Source organism: Syngnathoides biaculeatus, chromosome 20 (assembly GCF_019802595.1).
Source record: "Syngnathoides biaculeatus isolate LvHL_M chromosome 20, ASM1980259v1, whole genome shotgun sequence".
Classification (NCBI taxonomy): Eukaryota; Metazoa; Chordata; class Actinopteri; order Syngnathiformes; family Syngnathidae; genus Syngnathoides; species Syngnathoides biaculeatus.
The window spans coordinates 6236261-6256897 of NC_084659.1; the positions used below are offsets into that span (position 1 = coordinate 6236261).

At 47.6% G+C, this 20637-nt stretch overlaps 2 protein-coding genes across 6 annotated transcripts in view; one reads left to right on the forward strand and one right to left on the reverse strand.

Moving 5' to 3' along the window:
- Positions 1-12764, reverse strand: part of ppp1r12a (protein phosphatase 1, regulatory subunit 12A) — a 34352-nt gene extending 21588 nt beyond the window's left edge. For 3 of the 5 annotated variants that reach the window (XM_061806163.1, XM_061806162.1, XM_061806164.1), the window contains exons 1-2: positions 12609-12762; positions 8349-8905 (exon numbers count right to left, since the gene is read on the reverse strand). In XM_061806163.1, coding sequence (XP_061662147.1) covers positions 8349-8585 — 237 coding nt within the window. In that variant the 5' untranslated portion in view covers positions 8586-8905; positions 12609-12762. Of the gene's footprint in view, positions 1-8348; positions 8922-12608 lie in introns of those variants that run through there. The other 2 variants (XM_061806160.1, XM_061806161.1) reach the window with 2 other exon arrangements.
- Positions 12765-19055: 6291 nt separating this feature from the next.
- On the forward strand, positions 19056-20386 carry rps16 (ribosomal protein S16). Its single transcript, XM_061807778.1, has 6 exons — positions 19056-19163; positions 19246-19297; positions 19699-19800; positions 19885-19981; positions 20049-20096; positions 20181-20386. The coding sequence occupies exons 2-6, from the start codon at positions 19250-19252 to the stop codon at positions 20324-20326; spliced, it is 441 nt and encodes a 146-aa protein (XP_061663762.1). The 5' UTR covers positions 19056-19163; positions 19246-19249; the 3' UTR covers positions 20327-20386.
- The last annotated feature ends 251 nt before the right edge of the window (positions 20387-20637 follow it).

The window sequence follows — 20637 nt, forward strand, 5'->3', positions numbered from 1 at the left end:
AATGTAATCATTTAACTTTTTAATTCATATATAAGTCTTACATGAATTAGGTAATTGGCTTCATACTTAAGTTTTACACACACAAAAAAAAAAAAAAACATTTAATGTAAACTTTTTAACCAAATGAAAATCAACTCGCTGCAATGAGTCACAGACATGTCAAGTTTTTTTTCATGGCAAAACGTTGAACCGCTGGAACCGATTATTTCTTTTGGAGACAATTTTGAATCCGAAACAGAAACTAATTGAAGGCCAAACAGCCTTGAGGAACCGACGGCCTTTCTCAGCCTTCCTGTGTCCATTTATTTGGCGCTTTTGGCCACTTTCACCCAACAGCGCCGACCGCAAAAGTGCCCTCTCTCAGCCCCGGACTAGCATACCAGCGGAGAAATTCCCAGATAAGTATTCCTCCTAGCCTCGGGGCTTTCAGGCATCGGCGGCGCTCTGGCCACGCCTGCCGGCCCTCGTCGTCCGGAGCTTCTCGCGGCAACTTCCACAAAAGGAATTCCTCTGTGGACGCCAGGGTCCGAGGGCCCGCACTTTTTCACGCGAAAAACATCCCAAACGTTCAAAGAGAGATTGGGAAATTCATGTGAGCCACGAGAGACCTCCTGTGCTTCGCGGCCGGGATCGGGAGGCCAGAGGGTACGAGGGGGAGGGGGGCCGCGGGGGCCGACCAGCTGGGTCCCTACACACTACTGGATGAGCTCACTTCGAACACACACACACACACGCGCACACAGCTACCAAGGACGACCATATATGGCCCTGGGATTCCCGTGGAAAAGCGGAGCATGATTGAGGAAGAGGGGCTTTCAAAAATAAAAATGCCGACGAGACGGGCTGCAGATTTTCCCGAGTAGAACCCCGTTTACAACTATGAGGCAATATGGACGGGCAACCGGGGTACGCGCACGTTCGTGTGCGATGAAAACAGGCGAGGGGGGCCGGGGGGTTTGGAAGGAGGCAACCTCGCCAAAGAGGAAATGAGAAAAATAAACAGCCACTTCCTGTTGCTCTTCAGGGCCCCGGCGACGCTTTCCGATCGCCCGTCTCACTGAGAAATCCTGGAGAGCCACCAACGTGTCATTTTGGTCGAGACCTCCTCCACGTGAACATCCGGGAAGCGAGATAACGTCCCTTTCCTTGGCGGGGTGCTGCTGACTGAAAAAAACACCGATCGTAAAAGTGCCGGTAAAAACGGGTACAGTCATCCCACGTCATGCGTAATCATGCTTCATAATTCATAAATTCAGTTTTTGGTTGTCCCCCAGCGCGTTACAATTTTTGAGAACATGCCACCAAATTGGGGCTGGGCAATATGGCTTTTTTTACGTCTCCCCAATATGATTTCTGCTTTTAAAAATGGATGTTTTCGCCTTTCAAAAAAAGAAAAAGCAAACGTCAACGACTAAGCAGTCGAGTAATTACTTCCAAGAAAGTATGTTGAAGTCCATCCCGCTTTGCATGTTGCCAGGGAGGAGCTAAAGTGGTATGATAGTGCAGCAAGTAAAATGATTTTGAAATTACGCATATTGAAGGGTTTTGGGATTGCAGTTTGTCAAATATTTACAGTTGAAATCATCAATATAAACAATCATAAACTTGAAATGACTTGCGATCTTTGGCTCAGGCCACCATCACTCTATTCTGTCCCCGTTAACAACTTAAAAGCGGCAGAAGGGAAACAAGAGATGCAATTTTTGACTGAATCTGACAATTCCTCATAAATCCTAATCTGACTCGCCACATGTAAATGAGTTCAGTCGCTCCAAGGGCTAATTAATTATTCACTCAGCAGTCAATTAACATTCAATTTAAGCGGATGGGATGACGTGGCCTTCAAGCTCTATAAAGCACAAGCAAAAGCGCACTGGAGCAAATTAGTTCAATCTCACATCTTGTCAACGCTTTGATAAATAAACAACACACTTGACTGTACAACCATTGAGAGTTCTCCAAATGCAATTTGACATACGGTTAATAAAACAAGGATTACCATAATGCCTCACAACTTTCTTGATAACGCTAGAAAACTGTAATATTAATGCAATATTTTCATTTTTTAAGGTAAGCGTCATGGAGGACCTCGTCCCGCTCGTCTGAAATTCAGGTTTTGACAATCAGTTCCCGTTGAAGACGTCGCTTCAAATTTGCGATTGGTTCAGCTTTTGATCAGAAAAGACAAGACGTGTCGGACGTCAGACAAGTTTAGGCACCTCACTCTGAACAAATGATATAGATGTAGTCAAAAATAGAATGCGTGTTGCAATTGTGAGAAAAGATGATGCAGTTCAAGGAATGAATGAGGAACGCCGTGTACAAAAAGCCTGACCGAGTCAACTCAACTCAACTCAATGAGTTGACTGTACGTCATCATACCGCCAACAAAATATCCATCTTGATTTTTATCTGCATGACGTTTCTTTCAAAAAAAAAAAAAAAAAAAAAAACCTTCTCCACTCTTTAGGGGGAAACCTATGCACGTCCTACTGGGGAATATTAACAAGAAAGAAAAAGCTAGTAAAAACATTTTAAGTTGACGAACTGCTTTGAAAACAGCTGTCGGAATGAAGTGAAGGCATTCGAAGAACAGTTTGAAAAAAATCAAGTGTTTTGGGAACATGGCTTCGTGTAGCGAATCCTTGTCGGCAGACGACAAATGGACAAGGGCACTTCCGCAACGTGGAATTTGCCGTCTCTTCGTCCAGGTGTTTGTACTTCCAAGCCAGCTCATAAAACGCAAACCATCCAACGCCCACCTCCACCGTCGCCGTAGAAAACAGACACGATGCCACAGGGTACGAGGAAAGTTGGATGACATGACATCATCCTCCAAACATTTGAAAAATGAATGTGGGAGGGAAGCAGTTAAGGAGGACTTCAAAATTTTTTAGAAAGCTGATTTTGGGCCCGGGTCAAGTCTGCTTGGATGCGTAGCTGCAGGTTTGCTCCCTCTGAGGAATTCCTTCTTGCGACCCCGAGTGAACCAGTCCCAACCTGCCACCGCGCTTCTCTGGAACACTCGAGAAAACTACAGCTACGTGTTCCGAAAATAACTTCATTGCCTTTTGTTTCTGAACGGAGAGGAAGCGCCGCCTCGGAAAGGTGAGCGAGCCAGCGTCACCGGCGAGTCACGGCCGCCGCCGAGCTGGCATCGCATCGTCAACATTACAGGGACTTCCTGCCGGATGATTATGGGGTCGGTCGACTCGACAAGGAGGGACCTGCCAATTACAGACGTCAGAATGTACGCGCTTAGTCACCGAGCGCTGCCAGCTCCAAAACTGAGATTCTCTGATGCCATAGTCGCCTAACATGCTCTCTCCTGCCATCTGTTTATATATAAAAAAAAAAAAAACAAAAAGAGGGGCCACAGATTGCGGTTGACCTGATTTGAGGTTTAAAGCAGCGTGGTTAATTATATCAAAATTATGACACACTGCTACAAAGGACCAGAACAACAGCTAACATCAAAAGAATGTGACGATTTGCTTCATTAGCTCAAGACAACCAGACTAGACAAAGCCGACAAAAGAGCAATCAAATCAAGACCGTCTAGAATCTGCTCCGTCAATTATTAAATTGCACCTTAATGTATTCAGCAAAAAAATGTTAGAAATGCATCAGTGACTCTCAGAGGGCGCCTCATTTTGCGAACAAAGGCTTGAAATCATGCAGGAGGGAATAGCTCGATACAGATAAAGAAACACGATAGTGCGTCAATGCTGCAGTTAAAAATTGACTCGTTAAGTAGAATGCAACACCTGAAGGTATTTTGGGAAAATACCTGGAATATGAAGCCCTGTGATAACCAAATTCTTTAATCTAAGAAAGAACTTCCGGAGTTTCTTTCCTGAGCTACCTGGAGGCTAAATATTGAAAACGCAGTAAAAAGACGTCACCATCAAAGAATACAATTTTTAAAGAGAAATTGGGTCTGGCTCTTGTTCATGAGAAGCAAAAAACAGCAAGGTAGGATATCACCTTGAGTCGCGACCAAAAGATGCTTAACAATAACTCGGAAATGTTGAGTAAGGGGCCCGAGCTGATGGGTGGCGTGCTTGACAGAGAACAGCAGCATGATGGAAGATTCCCGGAGAAGAAAAGGAGGAGAGACTTCTTGTGGGCTTGAAGTCAGGAGAACGCAAAAAGCAGAACTTCTCAGAATGACAACAGAGAAAGGTCAGTGGGGGAAGTAAAGTACAGTTGAAGAGAGGTTGGCAGTACGCAATGAGGAAGGAGGCCGACGTATGCATTAGTGGGCGAAACACAGTAAAATAGCAGATATTTAAAGTAGCATTTGCATGGAGTGCTTTTGACACCGGAACGGGACGTACACGCTCTGAGAGTGCTCACGAAGCTAACACGAGGCTCCTCGACTGAGCACTCAACACTGGGACGCTTCTGTCCAGTTGTTCTTTTTTCCAATCCTTGACTACTTTCCGTCATCTGCAATGAATTAGACGACGGTTAATTTCACTGAGTCGACTGTCAAGGAACCTCAGGGAAGGGCGCCCGCCCCGGCCCGACGCTCGCGCCCACCGCGACCGTTCCGTAGCAACCCCGTTCGCCAACCTGACTCATTTTTCTCGCTGCTGCTGCTGCTGCTGCTACTACTGAGCTCTGCCTAACACTCTCTCTCTTTCTCACTCTCAGTTATGCAACTCCCACTCTGTACATGCAAACCCACCAACACTCTTTGCCCAATTCGTCATCACCATGGCGACCGCTCCAGATAAAGCCGCAGACTTTCGCTGTGGGCAGAGCCGCCGAATCGGACGTGGGCAACTTTGGCTTTGCTGGGAGAGAAAAGCAAAGGTTCAGGTGTGGGTCAGTGTGGAGCTTTTCCTGGGAGAGGCCACGACAAGCCCTGGTTACCTCCACGCTAATTGGCTTGATGGAGCTCAGCGGTGTGGGGAAAGGCGGGGGGTGTTTAGGTGACAGCTGAGGAATGTCTGCACCGCTCGCTCTTTGCCATGGTTTCCAAATACTGTCATGTGAGGAATGCGGCGACCGAGGCGACGGCACCCGGAATGCTGCGCTCCCGAGACCAGTTTAGCAGAGAGGACGCTGAAGAACATTTCTGGCAGGGGACACGCTTTTCACTTCTCGGTGCCCACCACCTCAACCTGGACCGACACCCCGTTGCTGTTTGGATCCGAAACGACCAGCGCCGAGTCCAAAAACAAAAAAAAAAAAAAAAAAAAAAAAAAAAAAAAAAAAACCTTCGAGCAGAGGCTGGCCGTGAATTTGGTACCTGAGCCTTCAGTGGGGGCATAAAATGTGTTAATCCACATCTATCACGTTGCAAATACATAAACTATCAATTCTAACCCTAAAATTATGTGGTCGAACTTGTATCAGCTGGAGTAGTACAGAAACAATATTTCTCTAATGAGTTTCTTTCGGCTTGTCCCTTTCGGGGTCGCCACAGCGTATCATCTCAGATGAACGCACATATTTGTTTGGCACAGTTTTTTTACGCCGGATGCCCTTCCTGACGCAACCCTTCTCAGGGAGTAACGAGAATTTTTTTATTTTTACATGTGCGGCGAATGCTCAAGACATGGTTTGCTCGTTGAACAGTTTTGCTCTGACCAACCATCGAGAAGGCAGCAGGAAAATTATCCAAATTGCTGAGTGGACAAATTTGAGATATGACGGATGAATGGTGAGCCGGCACGGTGGGGCGTCTGGTTCCGGTGTGATGGTCTGAGCGCTGCCGGTGCTGAAAAATATTCTGGTGATTAATGTGCACACGTGTATATTAATGCGAATGCGCGTATATTTTGTACACTTCCGGCTAGCCTGAAATATCCACATCCATGCTTCAACTTGTGACATTCGACAACCTGTCGCCGAGTGTTCATGTTCGCTATGGACGTCTCAGTCAGACGAACACAGCAAACGTACAGATATGTGTATACTTTTGTTTTTAATCTTAGGGTTACGGTTAGGATATAATATGTTAGCTCGCTCTACGTAGAATAAGGGGAACTATGAGAGCGGGGGATTTCCCATTAAGCGTCGGCTACCACGTACCCAGAGTTCCCGTTAGTCACGCATGCGCATTCATCACAAGGGGAATTTTCAGCACGGGGGAGCGCTCAGACCATCACACCGGCGCTACGCGTCAAGGCTAAAACGTGATTGGATGAAAACAAAAAAAAAAATCTAATCTCGGCACACATGAATGTCGTGGAAGCAGCGCAACAAAACGTAGAAAACCGAATGTAATGTCATGGAACAAATATTGGAATTTAGGTTGTACTGCTGATCACCGCGGGCATTCCGCACCGTGACAGGCGGCTGGCGACTCCTTCCCAATGCCAGATTACGCCGGGCCCTCCACTACAAAGCGAGGCCACCGACTGAGTCATAGCCAAAGTTAGCATCATCTCTTGAAACCCAGTCGGGAGAACATGCTGCCGCAGTATTTATAACCCTGCCCCGGTCAACGGCTTTCGGGAGAGATACGCCACTATACCCACTAAACCCGAGCGAGAGGCCTGCCTGGTCTCCCAAACCAACGTGACAGAGACATGGACGGGGCAGGCTCTTTTTCCCGAAAATCTAGTCGTCATCGTGACATCTGGGATTCGCAGGCCCAGGCGCAAATTCCCGAATCACCACCTCAACTCCTTAAAAAGCTCACCCAGCAAAAACATCACATGTCCTACAGCACACACACACACACACACACAAACGACAGCCTCTCCTCTCCAGAGATGGTTACGTCCATGGGGAAGCGCTCTCTTGCGAGTCGCCCTCCCAAAAAAAGGCAATTGTGATTTTTGTGCAAAGAGAGAGAGAGAGAGAGAGAGAGAGAGAGAGAGAGAGAAGGAGGGAAGGCAGAGGTATTAATTGTACATTTTAATAATGGCGACAATGACTGAGAGGGATGCATAAACTGCCGTTGACAAACGGACCAAGATAAGTAAAGGTTGACACACGAGTTTTGGAGTCATGAGTAAGACGTGACATCACCCCGTATCCATGCACGGGTTACAGGTTTAATACCAGAATTCTCGCACTAGTCCAGATGACTCGAGCACCTGGACAAATGTGTTCAAACATTCACAGCAACGCTTCTGTCATCAAGACTTTTGCTAAAAAATACTTCAGATGCTGTTTTGGCGGAGTGGAGGATGTCAGAAATACAAAAATAAAAGAACAGACTCTGATAAATGCTGCGGCAGCAAAAATTGCATAATTTAATGAAACTTCAACGTGTACACATCTCTGAGTCACTTCTGAAGATCTCAATAGTGACAGAGCGCCTCTCAACAAGAGTATTTGTGCAATCTTTTAACGTGCTTCATACACAGGAATGTACAAATGTGATATTCGAGCACGTTTGGTTAAAAAAAAAAAAAAAAAAGGAATCATTGGTGATAATCGTCAGCCCAAAGAGCTGCCATTTCATCACTTGCCTGCAAGGGCAGCTAGCCTCGCTAATGAGCGAGAAGCTAGCTCGGGAATGCTGTCAAGTCAGGGGATTTAAAAGCACACTTTCACAAGTTTGAACGTCATTAAATCTCAGCTTTTGTGGGGTGAAAGCTTGCTCACTGACTTCCGTCTAACTATTCCCTAAAGAATCCCAAAGTAAATGATCGATTGTGGCCAACTGGAGCTCCATACTTGAGCTAACGTAGCATTAGCATTTACCTGTTAACCGAGCCGTAATTCACCATGAAACCAACACAGCAGTGCGGAATGTCTTCACAATCAAAACGACAAGAAACTAAATCAAGAAGTGGGTAACGCAAGCCAGTGAACGCAATGATAATTCCTCGCCAACTAGCCACCATTAATAAGGGAAGCTTTATCAACAAACCGACTTTCCCTGCTAGCACTTAGCCACAGTACGCGAATTTGCACAATCTATAATTAAACGAGTCCCACTCGGTGACAACACCAACCGGGGCAACACCGCCTAATCGTGCACTCAAGCACCAAAAGAGTAAAAAGGACACGAGCGATCGTACTAAAACGATAGTTTGTTGCATTGCCAGCAATTAGACTGCGCCGACTGACTCGGGCTATCGCCTGGTTTGTGTTCACGGCCACGAAAGTACAGTAATCTTCAAAAGGCAAAAAAAAAAAAAATAATAATAATAATAATAACGCGCAGAGGCATTGGGTTCGCTGCATACACGTTCGGAAAAAATATTACTGAACGGAGTTACACAGCGGAGCAACGGGAGAAGAGCAGTGTGAGCGGCCGTGCTCCGGGGCTCCGAGTAGGTAAACAACAGGGGGGAGAATTGCTTCCACTTGACAGGTGTTCAAGGGACATTCGGAGCCCTGGAAAGCGGCGATCGGGGCCCGCTAGGCACACCAACCTGGTGGAGGGCGGTGAGCCCGTCGACGTTGGCGTAGTTGATGTCGGCGCCGCGGTCGAGCATTCGCAGCACCTCCTCCGTGTCGCCGCTGGAGCAGGCGGCAAGGAACACGGCGCCATCGTCGAACTTCACCTTCGTCTTTTTCTTCTTGAGGATCGGCGGCTCGAGGTCCGTCTCGGAGCCCAGCCACCGCTTCAACTGCTCGTTCCTTTTCTGCTTGGCGTCCGCCATCTTCATCCCCCTCCTGTCTCGTCTCGGGCTTCTTATCTTCCTCCGAGAGAGGATATACTTTATAGTGGCACTATCCCACGGCGCACTGGGGCGTGGGAAGGGAGGGAGGGCTGCCTGCTTGCTTGCCTGCTTGCCTGCCTGCTTGCCTGCCTGCCTGCCTGCCTGCCTGCCTGCCTGCGGGGAGGAGGTGGAGGGAGGCCTGGGTGGGAGATGGGCGGATCGGAGCCCCGCAGCTCGGCGTCAGCGCGAGAGGAGAGCGGCCGGATTGTTGCCTCGTCGTCTCGCGAGATCCCCGCCGTGGAGGAGCTGCAGTGTGACGTCACCTACTGTGGATTTGACACAGAGAGAGAGAGAGAGAGAGAATTGAATAATCCCTTTTAGACTAACTGTGTACACCAAATAAAACCAGGCAGCGCTTGAAAATATTACATAACAGGCAGTAGGCAGCGTTTATGACGTCCTATTTTATTTATAGAAATATGCATTGGATAGATGAATAGCCAGTGTGTCCAGGTTTTGGGAATTGTGTGCCATATGCATGTATTATTTGTTGATCACATTGTTATATTCACACTTTTTTTCTCAATGGATCATTTCTTGAATTCAAAGAAGAGTTTCAAATTTGGGTTGATTAGCGCCAGTGTTCAGTTTCAAGCCTGGGTACGCGTTTGTGCAGTGGAAACTTGAAAACGGGCCACTTCCTTTCTTCATCCTTCCTGCCTTCCGACATCTTTTGACCCGTCCTTCTTTACTTCCAGCTGTCCTTTCAAACCATCCTCTCTTTCTTTTCATATCATTCCTCCATTGTTCCTCCCTTTCCTTAAATAATTTAAAATGGCATCCCTACGTTCAGCCCACCCTCTAAATAGAACACACGTTGTATTTTCAGACCAATAAAAAGAAGATATGAAACTGGAATGTAAACAATTCATTATCGTGTGTCTTTTGCGATATTTTTAGCCATTCTGCGCTGACGCTACATGTCCATTGGAGTAAACTACTTTTAAAAGCGAAAGCAGCATTAATTACGACGTATTCGATAACTCTGCTTGCCAAAGCAAACAGACCGAACTAACAAGCACGTAAACAAATGATCGGTGCTGCATTAACGATGATCTTATGGAGACCACATTTATGGTGAAAACTTGTGACCGACGGCTCCACCCATCTCCAGTCAAGAGTCACCCTTGGCCACTATTTGTAGTACAACCGCTGCAGATAAGAATATCACCAATCATCTATTGCCCCCCCCCCCCCCACCACCCATAAAGTTGTCAACGCCTTCGCCAGTCAGGGTGAATCCTCCGTCTCGCAGGAGCCGCACAGAACATGAAAGCTTGGCCCCGGGTCTATCTTCCAGATAGCGGCCCTCTCCATCCCCAAGGCGCCAACTGTAGACAGTGGGTGACACGGTTGGGGGGGCACGATAGCGGGAATTGTCCACACTCGATCTCCGTCCCCACAGCGAATGCCAGGGCGCCCCCTCAAACGGGACCGGCAACAGTTGAGCCCGTTTGGATCCGTTGTGACTGGAGGCCTGCGGGTTTTACCGTGGCCGCTATCAACGGCGGACGCCGGCGTAGGGGTGTGGCCTCCCGGCTGACTTATTAGCGTTATCAGCGCTCTTAAACCTCTGACCGTCGTTTCCAGAAAGCGACGCCGCTAATAGAACAGCAGTACATTCGTGTCCATTAAGGTACTGCTCAATACGGATTCTTTGTAACTGTTGGCGTTCCTAAACAGTCAGCGTCAAACATGAGCGGTACGGAAACTGAAGCTTGTTGCACGCCACCGGCCCAGTGACGGTTATGCCAAAGGGGAAGTGCTTTAAGAATGTGTTAAGTTGTTGATGCAACAGCGTTTCCTGAAATAGGACGTGGTCACGCAAAGGGGCAAACGCAACAGTCAAAACACAAGTATGGAAACGGAAAAATGGAAACTTTTGCCAAGAGTTTTAACGTTGACGCTATGTTAAATGAAGCAGGATTAAAGGACAACCTATGCTCACAACAAATTCGAATAACACAACAAAATGGCAAACTCATGATCAAGGGATATTACATAGTGCATTTGCCTCATTAGGGGCTGCTGTTTTGCCTAGCAACAGATAAGGTTATTAAAGCTACTGCTCATAGGGAGTTGATTTACATCATGGCGATGACGCAGCCGTTACAATATGCTATATGCGAGCGGCTTCAAGTGCCCCTTGGACGGCGCGTCACGGCCCTCAGGCACCACACGCGCGCAACTGCCAGCTTGACAGGAAAAACAAATCCTTTGTAAACAGCAACATGAAGTTTTTGGGAATGGCTCGCAGCTGCTTCGGCATCACATGTGGGGGGTCAGGTACGAGCGCTCCGCTTGAGCAGTGACAGCCTAATAAGACAAAGCTGGGCCATCGACCTTGTTTCCCGGCGCTAATAATAGGCTCGAGCATCGAGCCGCGGTGCCAGGGGCCCCGCGAACGTGTTTTTACGCTCAAAAAGCCAGCGTGAATCATCGCGGCCCGGCACCACGTGGAAATAAAAAGCTCATCGCTTTTCGGGCCGCGCACTCACTACAAAGAAGTAAAGACGACTTTGCGGTATTAGGATGACAAAATGCAGATGCTCGCAGCTGAGACCAGTCCAAACAATTCCACCTCTGTTTCCAAACAACGGTCCCGGGCCCTGCCGGGCCAGCGGCTGCATTCCCTGGGGTTCAAAGGTGATGGGAACGCCTCATCTGTCACTCCACAGTTCTCAATTTGGGGGTCCATGAGTCTTACTTTGGGGGTCTGAAAAAAAATCATCTTCAATAAATTATCTATCCATCCATCCATCCATCCATTTTCTTCCGCTTCTCCGGGCCAGGTCACAGGCGAAGTAGCTTCAGCAGGGATACCCAGACTTCCCTTTCCCCAGCCACTTCTTCCAGCTCTCCCGGAGGGATCCCTTCGTCTCTCCAGCGTGTCTGGGACGTCCTCGGGGTCTCTTTCCAGTGGGACATGCCCGGAACACCTCACCGCGGAGGCATCTGGATCAGTTACCCCAGCCACCTCATCTGGCTCCTCTCGATGCGGAGGAGCAACGGCTCGACACTGAGCCCCTCCCGGATGACCGAGCTCCTCACCCGTTCTCTAAGAGACAGCTCGGACACCCTGCGGAGGAAACTCATAAATTATGCCATATCATTTCAATAAAGATCTCTAAGTACATTATAAATGTTGGAAGATAATTGGTGAAAACGTGCAAAAACTTAAACAAACTTAAAGAGTCTGGTATGAGCGGTTCTGTTTGCATTTGTGGTTACCCAGTGCGATTGTCACGGGTATCGAGCTTGCTAGCTAGCTAGCTATGCCTGCACCACGAAAGTGGATCTTCTCTTTAGCTCTACAACAACATCACGTGAGTTAAAAAAAAAAAAAAAAAAGCAAACTGACTTGATGGCCAGCATGCATGCGGACCAGGGCTTTTGCGCCGCTGTGCCCGCTTTAGAGCGCCTCATCGTTGGCCATGTGTGCGTGCACGCCATGGCGAGAAAGGCAAAAGTGCGACGAGACGAAAAGAAGGGGAGGAAGACATTTTTGTTGCTTCATTAAACTGACAAATAAAAAAATACAGGCCCCCTTGATGTCATGGAGTCAAACTATTAACAGCACTGTATTCATATGTTTATAGTGTGTGTCAAGGGACCGAGACCGGGGGACCGGGGGACCGGGGGACCGGGGGACCAGGATGCGAGCTTGTGCTGATGGCTCTGGGGAGTAAAGTGTTTGGTTCAGACTTTTTGTTTTGTAAAAAATATGAATTTCTTCTTGTCACATTTGGACTTCTTCTCACAAATAGACAACTTTCTCTTGCCTTTGGGGGTGTGTAATTGGGCTCGCAGTTATTATTCTGTGGACCCCAAAGATGTGAAAAGGCCTGGTATCTTATTTCCACATTGCGCTCATACAGATACAGACAAAGTAGTTCCCATGACAACCAGTTCTTTTACATTCTAAATAAAGGTGCTCTTTTAGAGAAAATGATCATGTTCAAGTGTTACCGGCGCTGTCGTCCAGGCTGGGGAGACGTGGGTGGGCGTGGAGGACGGTGGGGGGCGGAGGTGGGAGAAGAGAGAGCGAGGCCAGTATTGCGGCGAACGAACGCCTGGAAGCGACGCAGCTTCACGCAAGTCGGTGGCCTTGCAGTCGAGCTCGCTTTGGTTTACGGCGAAGGTTAAAACAAAAAAAAAAAAAAACATAAATCAACACTTTATAGTCAGCAAACCGTTTGGAAAAAAAATCTTTTCATGCAACTACTTTTTCACAGTTACAATTTCAATACGTTCAAAAGCTGATTTCTTGTATTTAAAATGATGTTTTATATTCATAAACTATTTAAAAGAATACACATTTATATTTCAGAGCATATTTTGTTGCATAAGTTAAAAATTCAACTTACACTGCATATTTATTCCAAATCATTCTTATTTCCTTTTCATATACAACGGTAGTCTTTTTCCACATCAACTTTTGCATGTTTTTTCCTCAACTCCCCTCACAGTGTTAATAAACTATCCGCTTATCCTCACAGAGGTCGCAGGAGTGCCTGAGCCTAACCCAGCTGTCATCGGGCCAGACGCGGGGTTAACATTATCCATCCATCCATCCATCCATCCATTTTCATAGCTGCTTATCCTCACGAGGGTCACAGCGAATGCTGGAGCCCATCCCTGCTGTCGAAGGGCAGGAGGCGGGGTACACTCTGAACTGGTCGCCAGCCAATTGCAGAGGACATCATGACAAACAACCGCAGTCACAATCACACCTCAGGGCAGTTTAAAGTGTCCAATTGATGTTGCATGTTTTTGGGATGTGGGAGGAAATCCTGAGAAAAGCCACGCAGGCACGCGGAGAACATGCAAACTGTAACTGTTGTGTTCTTCCAACATTTTAGTTCATTCAGTTTCCCCTCCATATTATTTGTTTGGATTTGCTGTCAACTTGATGCCATTTTCTGTGCCGCTAAATAAGCACGACAACGACAAGCAGAATGACGAACACGCTGTCAAGGTCGAACATCGTTGCACGTGTTGAGATTTTGTTGACAATCGGGGGATTATCCACGGCGAAATCTGCACATTTAGCCAGATCTTCACCGAGAAGGAGGTGGGAGGCGAGTGGGGGCTGGAGTGATAAAAATAGCCAGGGTACATATATGTACATAAAGTGTGCGTACAGCATTCCCCAGGTAATGGCAGATGGCTTGCGGATAGCGTGCGCACGCACACGTACACACACACAGCGCAATCGGGGCGTGGCAGGCGCTGACCTCGCCGCCGCTTCCCATCATGCGTTGAGCCGAGGTGCATATCTGACGTCAGAAAAAAATCCCCCAGCCAAAAACCTTTACAGTACTCCACATGCAGAAATAATGACGACGTCGTCGTCCCAATTTACGACTCCAAGTCCAAGTCGGAACGCAAAGCTATTCTTCTGTTGTACGTTGTCTAATTTATGTATTTCTACATTATGAATGGCGATTTGCTCATTCATTGTACATTGTAACTATCTAGTGGCAGACCAATAAACTGATCTACCCTTCACTATACATCACTAGCATAGATAAAGATATAGTCATCCTGAGGAAAATTGAATTGACGACAAAAAATGTTTGCCGCTCCCTGATAATTAATAATTCAAACTGACACGTTACCGTTTCAAAGTCATCTCGCAAAACTCCTTCAAGGGAAATGGCTTTCGGACGATTTGTTTCAGAAAAAAATATGCACGTGAAACGCACGTCGGCATGCCACCGACACTTTCCGCGACAACCCAGACTCCTCCCCGATGTACAAATAGTTTTTCGCACAGTCAAGATGGATCCCGACAGCAAACTTCCTTGACACTAATCCCCATTTTGACATTGTCTGTGCCGCTTATCCTCAATGCCGTTAGCCTAGTAGCAGAACTTCCCAAGTTTTTCTCAATTTACAGCAATAATCCATCCATCCATCCATCCATCCATCCATTTTCTTAGCCGCTTATCCTCACAAGGGTCGCGGGGAGTGCTGGAGCCTATCGCAGGTGTTTACGGGCAGGAGGCGGGGCACACCCTGAACTGGTCGCCAGCCAATCGCAGGGCACATCAAGACAAACAGCTGCACTCACAATCACGCCTGTGCAATTAATGTCATGTCATTATCCAAGCTGCTTATCCTCACAATGGTTGCGGGAAAGCTGGAGCCTATCCCAGCTATCTTCGGGCGAAAGGCGGACTCCACCCTGAACTGGTCGCCATTAAGTCGCAGGGCAGATATCAACATCGTCACTGAGCGGGAATCGATCCAACCTTGTGCGTGTGTAGCGCTGCACCATCAGTGACTCCCTGCCCAAATTAATGTTGCATGTTTTTGTGATGTGGGAGGAAACAAGAGTGCCCACCTGGAGAAAAACGTGCAAACTCCGCAAGAGCGGGTGCAGAATCGAACCCGGGACCTCAGAACTGTGAGGCCAACGTTTTCCAGCCGATCCGCCTACTGCAATAATATCTGTAAAAAAAAAAAAAAATGTCTCTGTAAATGGGCTTTTCTTGTTTGTTGTGGTGTTTTTTGTTTTTTTTTTTTATTTCCTGAAAAAATAACACTTGGACAACTCTGGACAATTTAGATTCGATCATGATGCCAACAAGCATGTTTTCGGAATGCGGGACGAACCCTCCAACTTACAAACTCCACACGGGAAGGTGCAGACTCAAACCTGAAACCGGAGAACAGCGATGCAGACACGCCAACCGCCTGGCACCTTTTCAAGGCCCGCGAAGTGAAAAGCGGACAACTTTGAAACTGCAAAAGGGGCAATCTTGTCGAGTCAGGATGCTCTCCGCTTCCTCCTTTCCAATTCCCAAATGTGGGAAGTGTCGTCTTGCATAACAAGCCTCGGCAGCTCCTGATGCACGGAGGCCTTGGGTGAAGTCATCGGTGGGATTTTTTCCCCCCTTCTTCTCTCCCTGCATGATGAGTTTGGCCGAAGACTTGCAGGAGGGGGGAAAAAAAAACAAAACTTCAAGGTGGGGGTGCGCGGGAGCAAAGAGTCCGCGACATCATCGCTCCACGCCTTTTAAGGAGCTCTCCAGCGGAGGCCTGACGGCGTTGGCCCACTTTCCCATCGCCACTTCCCAGCCGTTCCTCTCGGGACACACACACAAAATGGCCGCCATTTGTTGCTTCATTTATGTTGCGGGAAACGCAGCGCGAAATTTGCTCGAGCCACCGACGGCGACAACGATAAGAATGAAAGCGATATGACGGCCGCTTCGGATGCCGTGTCCCCGTCCTCAACCCGCTGACTCATGCGTGACCTTTGAACCCACGCACACACCCACACACACTGGCAGAAAGACGACGGAAAATAAGAGCGATGGAACAAGAGAAGGAGGCGAGTGACACTAACAGAGGGGAAGTGCTGCCTCCCTCCCTCCCTCCCTCCTTGCCTGCCTGCCTGCCTGCCTGCCTGCCTGCGTTGGCCACATTCATTTCATATTTTTTCATTTTAAGTCACTAACACTTATTACATTTTAACCACAGAAACATTACAACGGTCTCATTTCAACATGCACAAATTTGGGGAACTTTACGGTAGTCTCGTTTTTACCGGAGCAATTTTGGGTTGTTCAACTTAAAAAAAAAAAACAACACACACACACACACATTTTTAAACTGCAAACTGTTAAGGTAATTGATCTTTAATATTAATCTCAGGCGGCACGGTGGACGCAGCTGGTAAAGCTTTGGCCTCACAGTTCTGAGGTCCCGGGTTCGATCCCGGAACCGCCTGTGTGGACTTTGCGTGTTCTCCCCGTGCCTGCGTGGGCACTCCGGTTTCCTCCCACATCCCAAACAACACTCTAAATTGCCCCGTCGGTGCGATTGTGACTGCGGCTGTTTGTCTCGATGTGCCCTGCGATTGGCTGGCGACCAGTTCAGTGCGTACTCCGCCTCCTGCCCTTCGACAGCAGGGATAGGCTCCAGCACTCCCCGCGACCCTTGTAAGGATAAGCGACTAAGAAAATGGATGGTTGGATATTAATGTCAATTGAACATGTCGTCTTATTTCCACGCGGGCAACTTTTCCGTGTCGTACGCAGCCGTTTTACTACGATCGTGTGATTTCAACCTACGGACTTTTAGCAACATTTCCATCAGTCATATTTCAAACTGCATCATTTTAGGGTCATTTACAGTCATCTTTATTTTAACTGCACAATTTGAGTTGGGTTACGATTGTTTTACGTGTGCACTAGATTGGGGCGCTATCATGCTTTTATTTTGCAACTTTTTAGGAAGACAAAGTAACCTCATTTTGACCGATGCTAATTTGGAAGAATTTATTTGATTCCAAATTTAGGAGTCCACTTCCAAGTCCAATTTCCGCCACGGAGCCTTTTGTCGATAATGATCTGCCTTTTTTTCGGGTGTGTGAAGATGGCGCCGCAGCGGAGTGAAATGAGGCCTGCTCAGGTAGCAGCAGCAGCTATTTAAGGCTCTTCTGTGAAGGACGGAACAGGCAAGGCGTGTTGACATCAATCCCGAGCCGGACTTTTCCGCCCGGCGAGGCCACGAGTGTTTTCCCCGCCGGGTTGTCGGGGCAACGGCGCCGGTGTGTACCTCACAGAAGCTCCGGGGGCTCCCCCGTCCTCTCCTCTCCCGGGTGAACTTCGATTACCGGCAACACGTCCCCACCCCCCCGAGCGCGGCGCTGGCCTATTATGGTCAAACGAGCGGCGGCGGCGGACCGGGAACGGCATCTCCTCCGCACTAAATCTCGCCGCGTTTGTCTCGCGCTCACGGCGCTGTGACAGGCCGGGGTCGGCGGGGTCGCGCCTCCAGGTGATGTGTTTCCATAAGGCCCGGCGCCGAGGGAATGCACATATATGGCGCGCTCCTATTTACTACTTTTGCCTACGAGACGGGAAAATCCGTCTTTTGAAAACGCGATCATGTTATCTGGACGCCAAGTTCCAAATGGACGTCTGGACGCCGCGAGGTGAACTTGACACACGGGAAATCCAGCGAGGCCGGAACGCGCTTCCTATGCAGACGGCCAGGGAGGAGGGAAGGACCTTTGGGGCTGATTGCGGAAACGGAGGTTAATCTGGACGCTTGTTGTCCGGGCCCGGGGTCTCGTCTCCACTTGTGTCAGGACGTCGACTCCTGCCTCATAACAAAGAATATAACATGTCCTAACCCAGACTTTTCAGGGGAATAAGGCGTGTCTTTCGATAAAATGGGCAATTTGTCGTTTTAACTTGCACAACTTTTTTTTTCATTGATGGTTGTTTTCGTTTCAAATTGTGCAATATTTGGAAAATTTTACCATCATCTTCAGTTAACTTGAGCTACTTTTTGCGGTACTACGACATGTCTCGTTTGAACTTGTGTGATTTTTGAATTTTTTAGAATGTACCAAAACTTTAGTCAGCACAACTATTCTGGTCATTACGATAGTGGACATCTGCACACATTACTTCTGTTTATGTGTACATTTTCTTTAATATTTGCCATTGACTTTCTCATATGCACAGTATTTTTTCACTTCAATAATTGCTGTTAAAAAGGTGAGTTCTTGGCTCCGGGTCCCAATCGTCAACATTCATTTTTCCCAATATAAATGTCAATTGACTGCACTGTAGCGCAGGGGTCACCAACGCGGTGCCCGCGGGCGAATGGTAGCCCATGAGGACCATATAAGGCGCCCGCGAGGTATTTTCTAAAAATATCATAGGCCACCAATTGTTACTATTATTTGTGCTTTCAATTCTGAATCCGACTTGCTTACGTGAATTAAAATGTTAAAATACCTGTAATGTCATTTACTACAATAAATTAAAACGAAAATATTTTATGTACTGAGTCTGAAATTTGCCACAGACAGGTCACGTCGCCCTCGGTGCTCATGAAGTAGCCCTCAACCTCAACAAGGTTGCTGAGCCCTGCTGTCGCTGGTCAGCGGCGGTGTGTTCACTTTTAAGATCAACACCAGCCCGAGGTGAGGCGTCCTAGAGCCTACAAGTGCGGCTGTCTTGACAGGCAACCTGGCACAAACCGCAGCCCGGCTGCTGGTTTTGTTTGATTTCAGCACAGCACACCTTTTGTCGTCAGTGTTCTGTGGTAAGAGTCAGCTTGTAGTCGATGAGAAAAGTTTAGCCTCGAGGTGATTGGACAATAAATGCATTATTGTATGATATTCACCACCGCCAGATGGTGCTGTTGCACAAACAACAGTCATGCATTTTCCATCCATCCATCCATAAAGAAAAATTTGGCAAGGAAATAAAAGTACTGAAGGAAATACAGCAAAGTAACTGTAATTATAAACTGTAGACGTATCAGAATTTAAAAAGATTTTAATCGTATAGTAGGTGCTCCTGTCTCACTCTAAACTGTATAAAAAGTCGGTTGACTGTAATGTCCATTGAAAACGGAGGTACAGTAGAGCACGATTATCCGTCGCAAAGCAAAGCGTTGCCGCAAATGAGCTAGAAGCGTCGCGCAAGAGCCCCTGATCTGGCGCCCGTGAAACCCCGTCGCTCTCTCTGTACGGCACCCGAGCTCAATACGGTACGTTCGCCATCTCCGTGTACATTTTAAGTCCAAACGAAACATCCTTTCCATAATAAACACCGGGTCCTGTGTGTTCCAGAAACATGCCAGCGAAAGGTCCCCTACAATCTGTCCAGGTTTTTGGCCGCAAAGTAAGTTAAAGGGGTGAAATTGGCTCACGTGTTGCGGTGCCGCTAAGCTCGTGTGGCCCGGGCAACGTTAGCTCGGCCGGCTAACACCTACGAGGCTCCTCCGTCATTTTCATAAAGTTCACATATTAGTAGAGTTACGTTATCGCATGTGAATTTGAAAGGCGAAGTCTGCTTATTGTTGCCAAATTCCAAGTTATGTTGTTGTATTTTGCTTGGTTAGCTTCTAGCAGGCTAGGCTGTTACGTTGCTTGTTTCGTAAATAGATTTTATAATGGTTTATGATGTATAACTTGACATTATCAACGTAAAATGAAAGTAGACTCGCGCTCAAGTTCGCTGAGCGTAAACAGGACGATTTGTGATGTGTGTGTGTGTGTGTGTGTGTACCTGTGGCGTTTCAGAAAACTGCCACCGCAGTCGCCCACTGCAAGAGAGGCAATGGTCTGATTAAAGTGAACGGCAGACCCCTGGAGATGGTGGAGCCCGCCACCCTCCAGTACAAGGTGAGCAAGCCCGCCTGTCCACAAATGTCAACTACGTCTGGAATCGATCGTACAAGTAAGTGGTCGTGTCATCTTACGGCGCAGCTCCTGGAGCCCGTGCTGCTGCTGGGCAAGGAGCGTTTCGCCGGAGTGGACATCAGAGTCCGAGTGAAGGGTGGCGGACACGTTGCGCAGGTTTACGGTAAGCAACCACAATCCGAAGATTCGCATTTTCCCCATCTATTCATTTTCATATTTACGTCTCGCAGCCATCCGTCAGGCCATCTCCAAATCCTTGGTGGCGTACTATCAGAAGTGTAAGTACGACCATAACGATGCAAAATCTTTTATTTCCGCCAAAATCAGTTTTGAGACCGTTAACGTCCTCGTTTCCCCCGCAGACGTGGACGAGGCCTCCAAGAAGGAGATCAAGGACATCCTGATCCAGTACGACAGGACTCTGCTGGTGGCCGACCCGCGTCGCTGCGAGTCCAAGAAGTTCGGTGGACCCGGAGCCCGCGCCCGCTACCAGAAGTCCTACCGTTAACGGCCGTGTACATTTTCAGAAAAATAAAAGTGGAGGTGGGGGAAACCCCCCCCCCCCCAAAAAAAAAAAAAAAAAGACGTTTTGTCACATTATTTCTACTTCTTTGGAATGACGGCACCTTAATTGAAAAAGATTTGCTGAAATGGATACAGTTTTTAGGAAGTCATGTACACTCATGACCCCAAAAAAAATAATAAAAAGGGACAGATAGGCCAGGTTGCATTGATCTAATATTTAAATGTGAAAAGATAAATTGACAGAATTTTGCCGTTTCATTTGAAGGTGAGGTAAATATTTTTAAAACAGTTCTA

Coding starts and splice junctions, on each gene's coding strand:
- rps16 (XM_061807778.1), top strand. CDS start 19,250: ATGCCAGCGAAAGGTCCCCTACAATCTGTCCAGGTTTTTGGCCGCAAA. Junction 19,298..19,698: donor TCCAGGTTTTTGGCCGCAAA/GTAAGTTAAAGG, acceptor GTGGCGTTTCAG/AAAACTGCCACCGCAGTCGC. Junction 19,982..20,048: donor ACACGTTGCGCAGGTTTACG/GTAAGCAACCAC, acceptor TACGTCTCGCAG/CCATCCGTCAGGCCATCTCC.